This window comes from Gossypium hirsutum, chromosome A02, assembly GCF_007990345.1.
Source record: "Gossypium hirsutum isolate 1008001.06 chromosome A02, Gossypium_hirsutum_v2.1, whole genome shotgun sequence".
NCBI classification, from domain to species: Eukaryota; Viridiplantae; Streptophyta; class Magnoliopsida; order Malvales; family Malvaceae; genus Gossypium; species Gossypium hirsutum.
In genome coordinates this window covers 12,188,275-12,204,301 of record NC_053425.1, presented here as the reverse complement: position 1 = coordinate 12,204,301, position 16,027 = coordinate 12,188,275, and the positions used below count along the sequence as shown (strand labels likewise).

The 16,027-nt window shown below is 36.4% G+C and overlaps 2 protein-coding genes across 3 annotated transcripts; one reads left to right on the top strand and one right to left on the bottom strand.

The window, feature by feature from the left end:
- The first annotated feature begins 7,959 nt into the window (after nucleotides 1-7,959).
- On the top strand, nucleotides 7,960-9,087 carry LOC107952026 (thioredoxin M-type, chloroplastic). The gene is made up of 2 exons (XM_016887262.2): nucleotides 7,960-8,456; nucleotides 8,668-9,087. The coding sequence occupies exons 1-2, from the start codon at nucleotides 8,243-8,245 to the stop codon at nucleotides 8,985-8,987; spliced, it is 534 nt and encodes a 177-aa protein (XP_016742751.2). The 5' UTR covers nucleotides 7,960-8,242; the 3' UTR covers nucleotides 8,988-9,087.
- A 130-nt stretch (nucleotides 9,088-9,217) lies between these two features.
- On the bottom strand, nucleotides 9,218-15,549 carry LOC107952025 (transcriptional corepressor SEUSS). 2 transcript variants are annotated; one of them, XM_016887260.2, is made up of 10 exons: nucleotides 15,267-15,549; nucleotides 13,150-14,540; nucleotides 12,948-13,067; nucleotides 12,688-12,736; nucleotides 12,243-12,457; nucleotides 12,088-12,156; nucleotides 11,651-11,748; nucleotides 11,262-11,355; nucleotides 10,813-10,882; nucleotides 9,218-10,439 (listed from the first exon to the last, which is right to left on the bottom strand). In XM_016887260.2, the coding sequence occupies exons 2-10, from the start codon at nucleotides 14,200-14,202 to the stop codon at nucleotides 9,460-9,462; spliced, it is 2,748 nt and encodes a 915-aa protein (XP_016742749.2). In that variant the 5' UTR covers nucleotides 14,203-14,540; nucleotides 15,267-15,549; the 3' UTR covers nucleotides 9,218-9,459. The 2 variants fall into 2 exon arrangements, with proteins under 2 accessions (XP_016742749.2, XP_016742748.2); XM_016887259.2 differs by having other exon boundaries at nucleotides 14,993-15,398.
- Between the last annotated feature and the right edge of the window lie 478 nt (nucleotides 15,550-16,027).

Sequence of the window (16,027 nt, the reverse complement as noted above, 5' to 3'; positions counted from 1 at the left end):
AAAAAGGAGAACTGATACTAAGTCACGTGACTCCAAGAAAAGAAAAATGAGAAGATCATTTCAGACCTCATCCAAGAAATCGAGAGAGTTTTCTACTCGAACAAATACGTCGACAGGATTCTCAAGAAAAAACAAGAATAAGCAGTATATTGCGTCTAAAGCTCAGACCACTTCCATTGCGAGCGTTGGCAGTGCTCGACCGAATAGACCGGAGTGTTCACAGTGTGGTAGACAACACTTTAGTGAGTGCCGAGGTAATGATAGAGGCTGTTTCAAGTGTGGTTCACTAGACCATTTTATTTGAAACTGTCTTGAGATGAAGGAGAAAGACAAAAAGGAAGATGTGAGAGCGAGTAATGCTCCCTCGAGGGGTAGACCACAAAAGAACCCTAGGAGTGGGGCTGGCAGCAGAGGTAAGCTTAGAGATTCTACTGTGAGGTCCGAAGGCAAAGCGCTTGGAATGACATACATTATTCATGCCCGTGAAGATGTCGCGTCTCCCGATGTGATTATGGGTACCTTTTCTATCTATGAAATATCTATAGTTGCTTTAATCGATCCGGGGTCTACCCACTCTTATATTTGCATGAAACTGGTACCTAGTACGAATATGCTAGTGGAGTTTACTGAATTTGTGGTAAAAGTGTCTAACCCGTTAGGCAAACATGTAATAGTTGACAAAGTGTGTAGAAACTGTCCTTTAATGATTAGAGGCCACTGTTTTCCGGCTAACCTCATGCTACTACCATTTGATGATTTTGACCGAATTTTTAGTATAGATTGGCTGATCATTCATAACGTGTTAGTAAACTGTGATAGTAAATTTATTGAATTGAGATGTGAAAATAGAGATATTATTCGGGTTGAATCAAGTTAATCGGACAGTTTACCAGTACTGATTTCTTCTATGACTGTTGAGAAATACATAAGAAAAGGGTATAAGTCCTATCTTGCATTTGTGTTCAATACCTAAAAGTCGAGAGTAAAGATTAAGTTAGTGGCAGTGGTATGTGAGTACCCGGATGTGTTTTCGGAAGAACTGCCCAGATTACCTCCAGCTAGGGAAGTTGAGTTTGGTATCGAATTAGTCCCTAGTATGACACCTATCTCGATTGCTCCGTATAGGATGGCTCCGACGGAGTTAAAGGAGTTAAAAGAACAGTTACAAGAATTAACGGACAAGGGTTTTGTGAGACTGAGCTATTCCCCATGGGGTGCTTCGGTACTTTTTGTGAAAAAGAAAGATGGGTCGATGAGATTATGTATAAACTACAGATAACTCAACAAGGTGACAGTGAAGAACAAGTGTCCCTTACCAGGATCGACGATTTGTTTGATCAATTAAAGGAAGCCACGGTGTTTTCTAAGATAGTCTTGAGATCCGGCTATTACTAGCTAAGAGTTAAGGAGTAAGATGTGCCGAAAACCGTGTTTCGAACGAGATATGGGCACTACAAGTTCCTTATCTTACCTTTTGGCTTAACAAATGCTCTCGCTGTGTTTATGGACTTGATGAATCGTATTTTCTGGCCGTACTTGGATAAGTTTGTGGTTATTTTTATCGATAATATATTAATTTATTCTCGTGATGAGATTGAGCACACAGAGCATTTAAAAACCATTTTGAAGACATTATGAGATAAGCAGCTATACGCCAAGTTTAGTAAAAGTGAATTTTGGCTCCGAGAGGTTGGATTCTTGGGACACATCATGTCGGGTGATGGGATTGGAGTTGACCCGAGTAAGATCTCGGCTATTATTGAGTGGAAACTGCCGAGGAATGTATCAGAGATTAGAAGCTTTCTAGGCTTAGCGGGTTACTATAGAAGATTCGTTAAAGGATTCTCCATGATTGCTACTCCGATAACGAGGTTGCTACAGAAGGATGTCAAGTTCGAGTAGACGAAAAAATGCCAACAAAGTTTTGAGAAACTTAAGGTGTTGTTGACTAAAGCCCCAATTTTAGTGCAACCAGAATCGGGAAAAGAATTCATAGTGTATAGCGATGCATCCTTGAATGGATTAGGATGCGTGCTCATGCAATAAGACAAGGTGATAGCATATGCCTCGAGATAACTGAAGCCGCATGAGAAAAATTATCTAACTCACGACTTAGAGTTAGCAGCAATAGTGTTTGCACCGAAGATTTGGAGACACCACTTGTATGGTGAGAAATGTCGGGTATTCACTAACTATAAAAGCTTAAAATATTTGATGACTCAAAAGGACTTCAATCTACGACAACGAAGGTGGCTGGAGTTGATTAAAGATTACGAGTTAGTAATTGACTATCACCCGGGAAAGGCGAACGTGGTTGCTGATGCATTAAGTAGGAAGTCATTGTTTGCCTTGAGAGCTATGAATACTCAGTTATCTGTAATCGAGGATGGTTCGATTCTAGTGGAGTTGAGAGCTAGACCTATGTTTCTCCAAGAGATTCGTGAGGCTCAGAAGAGTGATAAAGGTTTGCAAGCCAAGATGACTTAGTGTGAGACAGTTAACAGATTTGATTTTCGGATTAGTACCGATGGTTGTTTGATGTTCCGTGTGTACCTAGAGATGATGAGCTTATTGGGAAAATTCTTCACGAGGCACATAGTAGTTGTATGTCAATCCATACAGGTAGTACTAAGATGTATAATGATTTGAAGAGATCATATTGGTGGCCAGGCATGAAAAGAGACATCTCAGAGTTTGTGTTGAAATGTTTAATTTGTCAGCAAGTGAAAGTCGAGCACCAAGTACCTTTGAGTTTACTTCAGCCTGTGATGGTTCCTAAGTGGAAATGGGATCGATTACCATGGATTTTGAAACAGGATTGTCATTGTCACCGAGAAAGAAAGATCCTGTTTGGATCGTAGTCAACCAATTAACGAAGTCGACTCATTTTATCTCGATATGTACCGACTACTCGCTTGATAAACTAGTCGAGTTGTATGTTTTCGAAATTTTGAGACTGCACGGAGTGCCATTGTCGATTATTTTTTATAAGGATCTGAGGTTTACTTCACGGTTTTGGAAAAAGTTACAAAAAGCTTTGGGGACAAAGTTGAATTTTAACACAGCTTTCCATCCGCAAACCAACGGCCAGTCAGAGAGAGTAATTCAAATTCTTGAGGACATGTTGCGGTGTTGTGTTCTTGAATTCCAAGTTAGTTGGGAAAAGTATTTACCTTTGATAGAGTTTGCCTACAACAACAGCTATTAGTCGAGTTTGAAAATGGTGCCTTATGAGGCTTTATATCAGCGTAAGTGTCGACTGTCCTAGTTTTGGACTGAACTCAAAGAAGATCAAATTCACGGGGTCAATTTAGTCAAAGAGATCGAAGAGAAAGTTAAGGTAATTCGTGATTTTTTGAAGGCCACTTCGGATAGACAGAAATCGTACACGAATTTGAAACGAAAGGAAATTGAGTTTCAAGTCGGTGATAAGGTGTTTTTAAAAGTATCCCCATGGAAGAAAGTCCCCAGATTTGGTAAGAAAGGAAAATTAAGTCCACGTTTTATTAGACCCTATGAGGTGACAGAGAGAATTGGACCGGTAGCTTATCGACTAGCCTTGCCATTCGAGTTAGAGAAGATCCATGATGTTTTCCACGTGTCGATGTTGCGCTGTTACCGTTCTGACCCTTCGCATGTTCTTTCACCAATAGAGGTTGAGATTCGATCAAACATGACTTATGGCGAAGAACCGGTTAAGATCTTAGCCCAAGAGGTCAAGCAATTGAGAAATAAAAGTATAGCACTCGTGAAAGTACTGTGGCATCGACATGGGGTTGAAGAGGCCACATGGGAACCGGAAGAGACTATGATAGATCAATACCCCAACCTTTTCACCGGTAAAATTTTCGGGGACGAAAATCCCTAAAGGGGAAAATTGTAACAACCTGATTTTGGGCCTAGTCAGAATAGTGGTTTCGGAACCACTAACCCGAGGTCAGAGAAATTATTTTTAATATTATTTTATGTATTGTAGTATGATTATATGAGTGCATGAAAATTTTGGTGAAATAATTTTAGCAATTGCATGATCAATTGCGAAAAAAGACTAAATCACATTAAGGGAAAAAGTTTTATTTTTCTAACAAATGGTGTTAAATAGTTAAAGAATCATAATTAAGGGTCTTTAAAGGGCAAAAATACCTATTTCAATAGGGTGGTCGGCCATAGAGACAAGAGGAGTCAAAAAGTCAAAAATTTAGTAGGGTTGGTTTTTGATGACATTAGCTAATTGAATAAAAAATAAAAATCAAAAGGGGTCATCTTTCTTCTCCATCTTTTCCACCGAAAATTGAAGTGAAAAACTCCCATGGGAGCTTGAAAATTTTCAGCACAATAAACCCTTATATGTAAGTCATTTTGATGGTTATTTTTGTTGATTTTTGCACTTTTGGGACTCCTGTAGCTTAATTTAGCTAATGGATGGATATTTGCAAAATGGTTGAAATTATAGGGCTTTTCTATGAGAGTGTTCATGTTGTTTTTTTAATTTTTGTGGAATAAAATGAATCATGGTTGTTAAACAAACAACTTTTGTGAAGTAGTTTTCATGAAAACCCTAACTAAGGATCATTTTGCATAAGTTATAAATTATGGCGTAAATGTGTGAAATAATGTGAATTATAGGCTACTTATAGTATAAAAAGAATTCGGCTAGGATTGGTTAGTGAGAAAATTTGATAAAAATTGATTTAAGAGCCTAGGGGTAAAATAGCAAATTTGTGAAAGTCTAGGGGAAAAATGGTTATTTTTCCAAAATATGAATTATGAAATGCATTGATTAATATGATGATTAAATTAGTGATTTTTTTATCATTTTAGAACAAGAAATACGAAATCTGGACCTAGACCGAGGAAAGGCCAAGCAAGTAGACTAAATCCAACTAGTCGCCCACTTTTTGTATACCGAGGTAAGTTGTACGTAAGTAAGGTAACTTTATCGTTATTATGTGTTGAATGATTTATTTTGCACAATATGATTATGAATAATGTACGATGAAATTAATGCGTTAAATTCCCGGACGAACCAGGAATAGAGTGGATATCCATGACATGACATTTGAGTGATATGTGTGCCAGTGTAAAACCATGTCTGGGACATGGCATCGGCCACGATATGAGAGCGTAAGACCATGTTTGGAACATGGCATCGACGATGTTGTGTGAGCCAATGTAAGACCATGTTTGGGACATGGCATCGGTATTGATATGTGCGCTGGTGTAAGACCATGTCTAGGACATGGCATCAGCCACATTGTGAGAGCCAGTGCAAGACCATGTCTGGGACATGGCATCAGCATTGAGACGAGAGCTAGTGTAAGAACATGTCTACGACATGGCATCAGCCTCAACATGTGAGCCAATGTAAGACCATGTTTGGAACAAGGCATCGACAATTCACCCTCTTGTGTAAAGCTTGTCAGATATCCTTTAGTATTCCAAATGGTTTCACGGGTTATTTTAAAAGCTTATGACAATGATATAGGATGATATAATCATGTTATGAGTGGTACAGGTTCTTATTTCGAAACTCATGAGATATGAGTCTAGTTATGTTGCCTTGATGGTAAGAATGACGTGAGTAAGTTCTAGCTATGAAAATGATCTTGGGACGATATTGAAATCTTTGGTTTATACTTGCGATATATATATAAGCACGTAGTGATATTTACCGTGTTCACTTAAGAATGTTGTGTGGATTTATAATATGCATGGTTGATGTAGTTACTTATTTATATGCAACTTACTAAGTTGTATGCTTACTCCCTCTCCTTTCCATTTTCATATAGTGCCACCAAGCTAGTATTGGGGATCAAGGGACGTTAGAGGCATTGATCAAACTATCACCTGAAGCTTTGGTATAGCTAGTTTAACATTTGATTTTGGCATGGATAGGGACTTGAATCTTTTGTTTAGTGTCCCGTTAGTTTAGCCACAAGGGTTGGCTCATATGATGGATGTGATATTCATTTTGTATAGGCCATTAATGTTGGCTAATATTGATTATTATTAAATGCATTTGATGCAAATTTCTCATGGTTGTTGTTGATTTGGTTTTATGTGTTATGCTTGGATTGGTTTTGGTTGATATTGTGTAGGATGGTACAAGTAAGGGTGGCAAAAAGGCTTGGTAAATAGCCTTATTTTTGTCCACACGGACAGACACACGGACGTGTGTCTAAGCCGTGTGTGACACACGGTCTACCCCATGGGCGTGTTGTCCGGCCGTATGTCCCCTCCACCTTAATTTTACAAGTCAGTATGCATGGTAGTAAACACACGGGCAGAGACACGGCTGTGTGTCTCAGCCGTGTGGAGGATATGGCCTAACACATGGGCGTATGCCTTGGCCGTGTGCCCTTAATTGGTTAATGATGTCAGAAACAAAATGTCAAGGTTTTTGTACACAGGCTGAAACACGGGCGTGTCATGGCCATGTGAAGGACACGGGCCATGGACACGAGCGTGTGCTAGGCCGTGTGAAAACCCTTGTAAGTTCGATTCGAAAAATAAATTCACACGGACTAGGGACACAGGCGTGTCCTGATATATTCAGGCCGTATGAGTCACACGAGCCTTCAACATGGCCATGTTAAAAAGTATAAGAATTAAATTTCTGAAAATAAAAATATAAAAATTAAATTTTAAATATATAAAAAATAAAAAAATTTAAACATATTATAACCTTTAAATTTTTACTCTATAATTTAATAAAAAAATAAAAAAACCCAACCTAGAAAATAGTAACAACCATACTAGTAATAATAAAAGTAAGGTCATAAGAGCCTTCCCACATGACAGATGTATAACAGATGTATAGCCTTTCTACATGACACATTTACTATATCCTCCTCCTTTTTGGAGGTGATTAAAAGATAATGATAAATTTTCAATTTTGGCCCTTTTACTAGTTTCATTATGATTATATTTGATATTTAATATTTATATTTTAATTTAACATAATTCGATCTTTTATTTTTACAATGACATTAGTTAATTCAAATAATTATTATCCTCAATTAATTCGGTTAAAACGTTGATATAATTTTTTTCTTAAAAACACATTTTTAACGCACACAAATTTATCTCTACATGATAAATTAAAATGTGTACTTTTAAAAAAAAAGAAAATTTCACCTCAATATTTTAATTGAAATAACTTTGGTTTAACATTTATATTTAATCCAGCTAAAATTTATTTTTATTAATTATTTTATTCTTAAAATATGCATTTAAAGGTTTTGGTATATGCCTACTTACAAATCAATTCATTATTTGTTTTCGAAATGCTTAAGAAAAAAAAATTAAAAGCAAAAAATGATTTGTTAATTTTTTTGTTTTTCATTTCTAAATAATATATTTTCTTGTATACTTGCAGGGAAAATATCTTTAATAATGTATTATTTAAATTTTGCATTTAAATGGGTTGATTTGCAAGTTGATACTTAATTCACTTAGATTTTTTTAAATTTTTATATTATATTTTTAAAGAGTTGATCCATACATTTATTCAAAGTCAAGTTAAGACTGCTATTCTTTTACAGGGACAAGAGTACTCTAAGGCTTCCTTATTCATACATATCCAAATAAACACTTTTATTTATTTATTTTAAGATTATATAATAATAGTTAAATTTTAATTTTGATCTTTATATTATTATATTATTATTATTTTGACAGGATTTGATATCTCAATTTTTATAACGTAATTAGTTAATCTATCTATGTTATTTTAATTAAAATATTGAGTGAATTTTTAAAAATTGTTACTATCATTAAAGTTACCTATTAAATTTAGGTCTTTACATGTTATTTTTTGTCACTTGATTATTAAATGAGGCTTTTCTTAAAAAAAAAATTATAGAAAATTTTTAAAAGTGTTACTAGCTATATCTAAAAAAAACTAAATTCTAAAAGATATATATATAAATAATTATGTTAAAAAGTATAAGGATTTGATTAATAATTTGTTTAGGAAAGTATACAAGTTATGTTAAACACAAAAAGAAAAGGCAAAATCTATGATTCTCCTCTGCTCAAAATAAAAAAACGCACTAAAATTATCAAATGTTATCCAAAAGAAATTTGTAATACTCTTTCCAGCACCTCATATTTTTAGTTTACGGAAAGCTAAAGGACAGAATAAGATCCAAGAACGAAGAAGAATAAAAACAAAAAATCCAGTCTTGAAAGGCCATTATTTTATTGCCACTTATCATCCCTTCCAACCAGACTATCAAGGATGGCTCTAAAAAATTGTTTCCAGTTGACCTCAGTTTGCAACACCAGAGCTAGTGTGCTTCAAAGCTACCATCATCATCATGTTTCTTCTGTTGACAAGATCCATTTCCAGACATTTAAAGGGTTGAAATTGAATAAACCCAATTTATCATTCACTGCTGGTAGATGCCAAAAATCCAGGCTTATATGCAAAGCCAGTGAGGCTGTTGCTCAAGGTATGCATCTGTTTCCATTTTACTTTCTCCTTTTGAGTCTTATTATTACCCTTAATGCTATATGCATTTTCCTTAAGTTTATGTTGAGAAAGCTCCAGAGTTTCAATGGTGGATTGTTAATAATGTCCCAGAAAAGAAAACCCTGTTTAAATTTTGAAGAAACTAGTGATTGGTAGAAACAGATTCATAATCTGCAATCTGCAATCTGCAGTTGAAGTGGTGACAGAAGCAGACTGGGAAGAGCTTGTGGTTGGCAGTAAGACACCAGTTTTAGTGGATTTTTGGGCACCATGGTGCGGACCCTGTCGGGTGATTGAACCAGCTATAGCTGAATTAGCCAAAGAATATGCTGGGAAGATTGTTTGTTACAAGCTCAACACTGATGACAGCCCAAATATTGCCACAAAATTCGGTATCAGGAGCATCCCAACCGTGCTGTTCTTCAAAAATGGAGAGAAGAAAGAGAGTATCATTGGTGCAGTGCCAAAATCTACCTTGGCTGCTACTATTGACAAATATGTTGATGGCTGAACATGAAACGATATCAAAGTTTCACGTTCATGCCATACTATGCCAGTTCTTTATGTATCATTCATTCACAATGACATACTATGAATTTTCCTCTTTTAAATATTTTGTAAATATTATTTAATTAGTGTTCTGCAACAAAAATGATCCTTTCACTTTGTCATCCCCAATGCTCTTTTAAATTCAAAGCTGCAGGATTTGATTTAAGTGATCATTAATTAGGGAACAGAAAATAATAGGAAATTGGAGCAACTTCAAAGTTGCTTTTAACATTTCATTGATAAAAACACTATGCTATATGTTGTTTTTCACTTTTTTCCTGAAATTAGTACACAGTGGGAGGGGAAGACCTTGATCTATCATTATAGTGTTTGTACCACGAATCTGGCAGGGCCACAGGCAAGTCAGCCGATTCCCATGCTGCACACAACAGCACAGCTGTAATCAAAGAACCATCAGCTTTTTGCACTTTCTTTCATGGGGAAGGTTTCCAATCAAATTGATAATTATTAAAACCATTAAGTGCTCCAAGTCCATTCAGTAGCTGGTTCCCCATATCCTGTTGTTGGTGATTCATTAGCTGATCCCGAGCCATCTGTGCCATTCCCATCCTTCCATTCATGACACGGTTATTTCCCATTGTGGCTCTGATTCCATTCACCATAGCAGACTGCCCTAGTCCACCACTCGTTGAACCAAACCCCACACCACCAATAACTGAATTATTGCTGATGGTTCCATTACCGACCAAAGTGTTGCCACCGTTGAGAACTGTGTTGTTACTCGGTGGCAGCATTCCATTTATGCTCTTCACATCATTGCCTAGAGTGCCAGCACCAACCATGCCGCCAGTGTTATTAAGTTGGCTAGACATTATTTCATGAATGATTTTCTGAACAGAGCTTTGGGATTCATTGGGATCCGCCTCACTGGAAAGAGCTGGCTGCTGTATAGGCATGTTCATTGCTGGAGAATTTGCAGAACTCATGTGACTTGAAGCTGCTAAGGCACCATGCGGAGCTTGAGGAGGATTATTAGATGAGGAAGGTGTTGGCGATTGAAATGGAGAAGGATTTGCTTGTGTTTGGGGTATTGTGCTAGACGAACCAGGGGACGGGATCTGCACAGAGTTTCCACCATAGGGACTGCTTGCACTATTCATAGAATTCTGCTGTCTGGAGTTCATGGAATTCTGGTGTAGAGGCCCAGCAATGGTGCCAGCAGATGTTGATGCAGATGCTACATTAAGCGAGTTATTTACATTAGCCACACCATTGTTAGCAGCAAGCTGCATCCCAGAAGCCTGGGCAGAACTTTGATCACCATTAGAGCTCTGGGTCATCATTTGCTGTTGTGGTGTCTGCTGCTGTTGCTGATGCTGTTCCTCAGGCTGTTGAGATTGTGCATGAAAACCAGATGAAGTGCTCGTTCTTCGAGGGAACTTGGCCAAACTCTCTGAGGAAAAACTAAATAAATGAGATAAAGAACAAATGAATCTGAAGCTACACTTGTAAAGTTCTTATTTCTCACAGTAATTCCAAAATGCAACTGGTGAAATGAGTTAAATGAATACATTTGGCTGTTAATAACCAGTTAAAAAACACAGCCCTTCATCAAAACTCAAAAAATCAGAACATTTTCATACGGTTCCAAGCTACAAAAAGGGCTACCAGATCCAAGACTGTCAACCAGCTTATAGAACTCCCATTGAGACTAGTTACTACAGGAAGCCTTGACTGGTACTTTCAAGCATTATAAAGTATCTTCTAGAAAAAAGCAATGACAAAATTAAAATAGATTTAGCAATGGAAATCTTGTCAAAACTTACCCATGGGTCCAGTCCTTGTTTCTCTACTGTAATCAATCAAGTCTTTCATACTATTAACCACTTCAGATATCTGTTAAAACCCCAATAAAATAAGGAAACATGAGTAGTTTGAATACAAGTCAATGCAAAAAATTTTGAAAAGAAGATACAACTGTAGAACTCATCTTCACATTTTAGCTTTTCCCGTTGTCATAACATGATAATAAAACATTTTAACTACATTTCAATAATATTGTTTATTTTCTCTTAGACTTCAAAAGAAGCAACTGCTACAGCATTCCGATGATGCAAGTACGTACAACATTGGATCCAAACAAACTTGAGAAGATCGTAGAACAGAGTAATTTGTAGTGGAAACTTACAAGCTAGTAAGTGTTAAAAGGATACAAATTTTCCCTAGAAACAAACGAGAATTTTGGAAAATAGGTAGAGCAGATGCAGGAAATTACCTGAAGACACCTCACATATCTCTTTGTATAACCCAAATCATTTACCAATGGCACTTCCAAGGCTTTAGCCAATTGCCGAGCCGATGCTACAAACCTAAAGTTCATCCATAGCTAATTAGAATTCCATGAATGCAATATTATTATTTAATAAATCAAAAATAAGTAAATGGTATACTGCAAGTTAATTTGATGTGCCCAACCCAAGTGAGCGTGTATGTGTGTGTGACTGAGATCCTAATCAAAATCTATCATAATGAAGCATCTATCATAACTGTAAAGAGGAAAAAGAATAAATCTCAAGAATATGAAACAGACCATGATTTTAAGTAAATGAACTATTGGTCCATTGATTCGATTAGAAAAAAGTACAATATTAAAAAAAGACATACAAGTTACAGTTATTCTGCAAATCTGGAGCAGATAAATTTGTTGATGCAATTTGTGTTGCAGCTTGATACTTTTGAGCTGCAGCCCCAAGTTGACTAACCTGTACAACCCAACTTACAACCATCAAATACAACTAAAAACCAGAGAAGCAGCAGTCATACTCTTAGAATCCAAAGAATAAATATGACAATTTGCTCTTGATTTAGGGTGAGAATTCATCATCATCATTGATATGACATTTTCTAGATTGCAAGAATGCGCAAAAGGAAGAACCAATCATAAAATAAAAAGACATCCCAACTTCTTGATATGATAATCTCATAAAAGCAACATAAAAAGAAAAATTACAAGTCAACACAGGTTTCATACGGTTCAAACATACTATGCACACAGATCAAAAGCACATATCGGACATTCTCAAGCAATAGAGAATCACAACCTGAGGTATCAATAATCTTCTAGGGATGAGTTCCTCGTGACGCCGAGCACAAAATTCCCAAGAACAAATCTAAAAAGAATGAAAGAGCCTAAATTTAGTTAATGAGATCCCAAAACTTTAAGAGTCAATAGAAAGCCACTACTTCAATTTGTAACCTTCAGATCTGGGGAGAAAACTATCCTAAGCTGACCATCACGAACAACACGAAGCTGCTCAAAAACACTTTCTTGTATTGCTTTTGCATAGTCCAGGACAATTTGTCCTGATGAATTCTGATACTCACGGGGCATATCAACATAAAGAAGTTCTTCCAAAGTACCACTTTCATATTTAATTTTGAAAAGCCTAGGGAGAACCTCAACAGTCGCCTCTGAAAGCACAACAGGGAGAGATTAGATATACAGTAGAAAGGGATAAATAAAAGCCACAACAAACTTAATGTATACCACTTTACGCTGTAATGGGATATTGACACCCCAATAAGAAGCACTAATACATGTTAATCAAATAATATAAGATGGCAAACTAGTTGATTGACTGTATCCCGAAAAAAGAAAAGAGGAACAGGAACAAAAAGAGACATAAAAGAAAAGGGCATACCAAAACCACGTCCTGGCTTCCTATTGCATATTTCACAGTGCCATACATCCTGTAACATTTATACAGCAGTTCAATTATCCTTTTGCCATTAATATATACCCAAAACCCAAGGAGAAACTCAATGTATAAGTATTTACCATCAGGTGAGCAAACAAACAAAGATGTAAAGTTCTAAAGGTAACTGTCTTCATTCAATTACATAAGATGCCAATTGAATAAGGTTCAGAGTGAGAAGTATAGGCAAGTTTTTATCAGCAGACCTGAGGGAAAACACCAGTTGTTTGGCGGCCATTTCCATACATAGAAACGCACCACTTCTTTTTGGCATTTGGCGCAAAGTACTCAGCAACAAACTTTCTCCAGAATTCAATATTGTTGTCCTACATGAAAAAACAGAAATGTTACATCCAGAAAGCCACTGCATACATGTGGAAATAGATCTTCAGACCATGGAGATCTTACTTCAGGTCTATGTTGTTGCTGATACATGTAATGTGTCAGTCGCCGAGCACACATCCCAGGCTCATATGCTGATTTCACAGGTGATCTCAAAGACAAATTCTGCTGTTGAAACTGCTGTGGTAATTGAGGCCTTTGTTGAGGCATTGCTTTCAAAAGTTGTTGGTGGTGGTGTTGCTGTTGTAGCTGCAAGAGTCTTTGTTGATGCAAAAGACTGATTTGGGCGGCAGCAGTTTGTGGGGGCTGTCGTGACATTTGGAGCAACTGCTGCTGCTGTTGCTGCTGCTGTTGTTGCTGCTGATGCAAAAACGACTGATCTGAATGTTGAGGTTCCATTTTTACCTGTGCCAAAGTTCTTGAAGGCGGGATTTGTTGTGGTTCCAATTTCACAGGAGCAAGATTTCTCAGCGATTGCAACTGCTGTGGCTGGCTGTGCTGATCATTAGTCAGTTGTGGCTCCAATTTGACAGCCCCAACACCAGCCATCCCTCCTCTAATAGATTGAAACTGTTGCTGCTGCTGCAGCTGTCCTTGTTGGGTGTTGTGAGGGGCAGAGACCTGTTGCATCCCTTGTTGACCATGTTGGAACTGCTGTGACTCCGGTTGTTGGGGCTGTTGTTGATCTGGTAAAATATGGTTACCAGAAAGGTTAGAATACTGCTGACCTTGAACTTGACCAGACGACCCAGGGTTTGCCATGTTCGATGGCACAAATGACGATGGGGCATTCAACCCCATTCCAGTACCCACATTTGAAAGTGGATCGGATTCAGCCCCTGAATCGATTCCTCCACGCTGGCCACTCCCAGGACCAGAAAGCTGAGGGTTTGGACCCCCATTCCCAAATGACTGATTTAGAAGGGAAGAAACATTAGGCACATTCCCGAGCATATTCATATTATTAAACTGAGTACGAGGAGACACTAATGAAGGAAACCCAGATTGAGAAGGAAGACCACCGCCTTGTGATCCTAGCATCCCCGAATTTGTTCGCAAAAGAGACGATGGAACAGACTGCGCACCACCTATTGGAGTAGAAGGCCCTAATGGCACCATGTTTCAAGAATAACTGCCTAAAACTCACTCACTCACAAAACTGTAACAACTATCTAAAACAACATGAATTCAACTAAATAAACTACAGTTAATAGAACAAAACACAAAAAAATCAGCCGCAGAGTTCAAGAAATCAGCCCAACTTGGCTGCTTTTAACTTTCCAGTCCTCATTGTGGAAAAATAACAAGGGATCAGTTCGGTGCCTGAGCATATAGCTTTCTGTTCCACCATACAAGCGGCCATTACCAAAGAAAACCGAATCCCAAGAAGAAACTCTGATTCTGAGCATTCTAACATTTACAGTCAAGCAACACTAGAATGGCTTTCCCTCGAATTCCTAATAAAAGAAAAGAAGACATAAGAATTTTCAGATCCACTGGAACATAAATCATCCGAAAAATAATTTTACTAACATTCAGCACAAAAAGTAACTAAGACTGTCAACAAAAAAAATGTAAAACTGAAATCAGATAACCGTAAAATCAAACTCCAATCGAATCTTAAAGAAAAACCTAAATCTCAAAACTGTAGAAATTTAAAACTCAAACAAAATTTTACTTAAAATTAGAGAAAGACAGTAAAATCAACTGACCAAGCTGAAATTTTTAACCTCCAAACCCCCAAAAAATTGCAACTTTATTAGAAGAAAAACGAATGTTTAACCAAATACATTAAAAAAAGCAACTAAACTCGATCCAGCCACTAACAGCAGAAATCAATGATCCAGACTTAAACCCCAAAAAAAAATAGCAAAAGGGTCAAAGCTAAAGAGACTTTAAGAAGACTTACCAGCGTTGAAAAATTCCCACAGTTACTGTCAAAAGATAAACAAAGAAGAAGGGGAAAGAAAATAAAAAAGTAAAGAAAGTTTCCCAAATCTCCAAAGCTTTGATTTCAATCAAAACATACCCAAAACTAAAAATACCAAAATGTCTTTTAAACTCTCTTTCTCTTCAATTCTTCTTCCCTTTTTTTTCTTTTTTTCTTTTTTGCTTCAATAAACTGAAGCAATTAATATGTTTACACTTCACCAAAAAAAATTTAAACCAAACAAAAAAAAAACCTTCTTTTTGCTCTCCTCTTAAATCAATTCTTCTGCTTTTTCTTTTTTCTTGTCTCAGTACGTGCCCTGTTCTTCTTCGCTGTATCTAGAGAGAGAAAGAGTGTTTGTATTGTCCTTTGCGGACGTCAAAATTTCATTCCATTAGATTGAATTTTCTTTTATTTTTCCCCCTTCACTCCCTTCCTTTGTTTCCATGGAATGATGATGATGATGATGGATGGCATCATATCCATCCATCCATCCATCTATCATGAATTATGGATGATGGGATGTATTAAAGTGACGCACTTGTTTCGTTGCATGTGTATGCTTACACTTATGCCACATGATTGTTTCAATTTTTTTTTCAAATATTGATTATTTTAAAATTAAATTAATCCAATTAAATTACCATAAACTGAATATGGGTTAAAAGTAAAATTTTATTGCCATAAAAATGTGTGTTGGATGTATATAAATTAGAATTAATATAATTTATTTAAATTTAAATTTAAATTTAATTCAATCCAATCAAAATAACATTTGAGAGACTATGATAAATTAATTGAATTATTCAAAATTAGAAATTGAATAATTCGATTATCAGTAGAGTATCGCCTCCATCTTGGTATTCATCAGTAGCTGCCTATATTTGTAGCAGTTTACCAACTACTACTAGCATATTTATTTTTTAAAAATAAAATTATGTTATTAATTTAATTTATAATTTATAATATTTAAATTTGTATTTATATATTATATATTTTACTAAAATTTTAAAA

What these genes read in the sequence shown, in the direction of transcription:
- LOC107952026 (XM_016887262.2), top strand. Translation starts at nt 8,243, where the DNA reads ATGGCTCTAAAAAATTGTTTCCAGTTGACCTCAGTTTGCAACACCAGA. An exon ending in CAGTGAGGCTGTTGCTCAAG is followed by an intron (nt 8,457 to 8,667) that starts GTATGCATCTGT and finishes TGCAATCTGCAG; the next exon opens with TTGAAGTGGTGACAGAAGCA.
- LOC107952025 (XM_016887260.2), bottom strand. Translation starts at nt 14,202, where the DNA reads ATGGTGCCATTAGGGCCTTCTACTCCAATAGGTGGTGCGCAGTCTGTT. An exon ending in TTGCAGAATAACTGTAACTT is followed by an intron (nt 11,356 to 11,650) that starts GTATGTCTTTTT and finishes GATGAACTTTAG; the next exon opens with GTTTGTAGCATCGGCTCGGC. An exon ending in AACAAGGACTGGACCCATGG is followed by an intron (nt 10,440 to 10,812) that starts GTAAGTTTTGAC and finishes GTTTTTCCTCAG; the next exon opens with AGAGTTTGGCCAAGTTCCCT.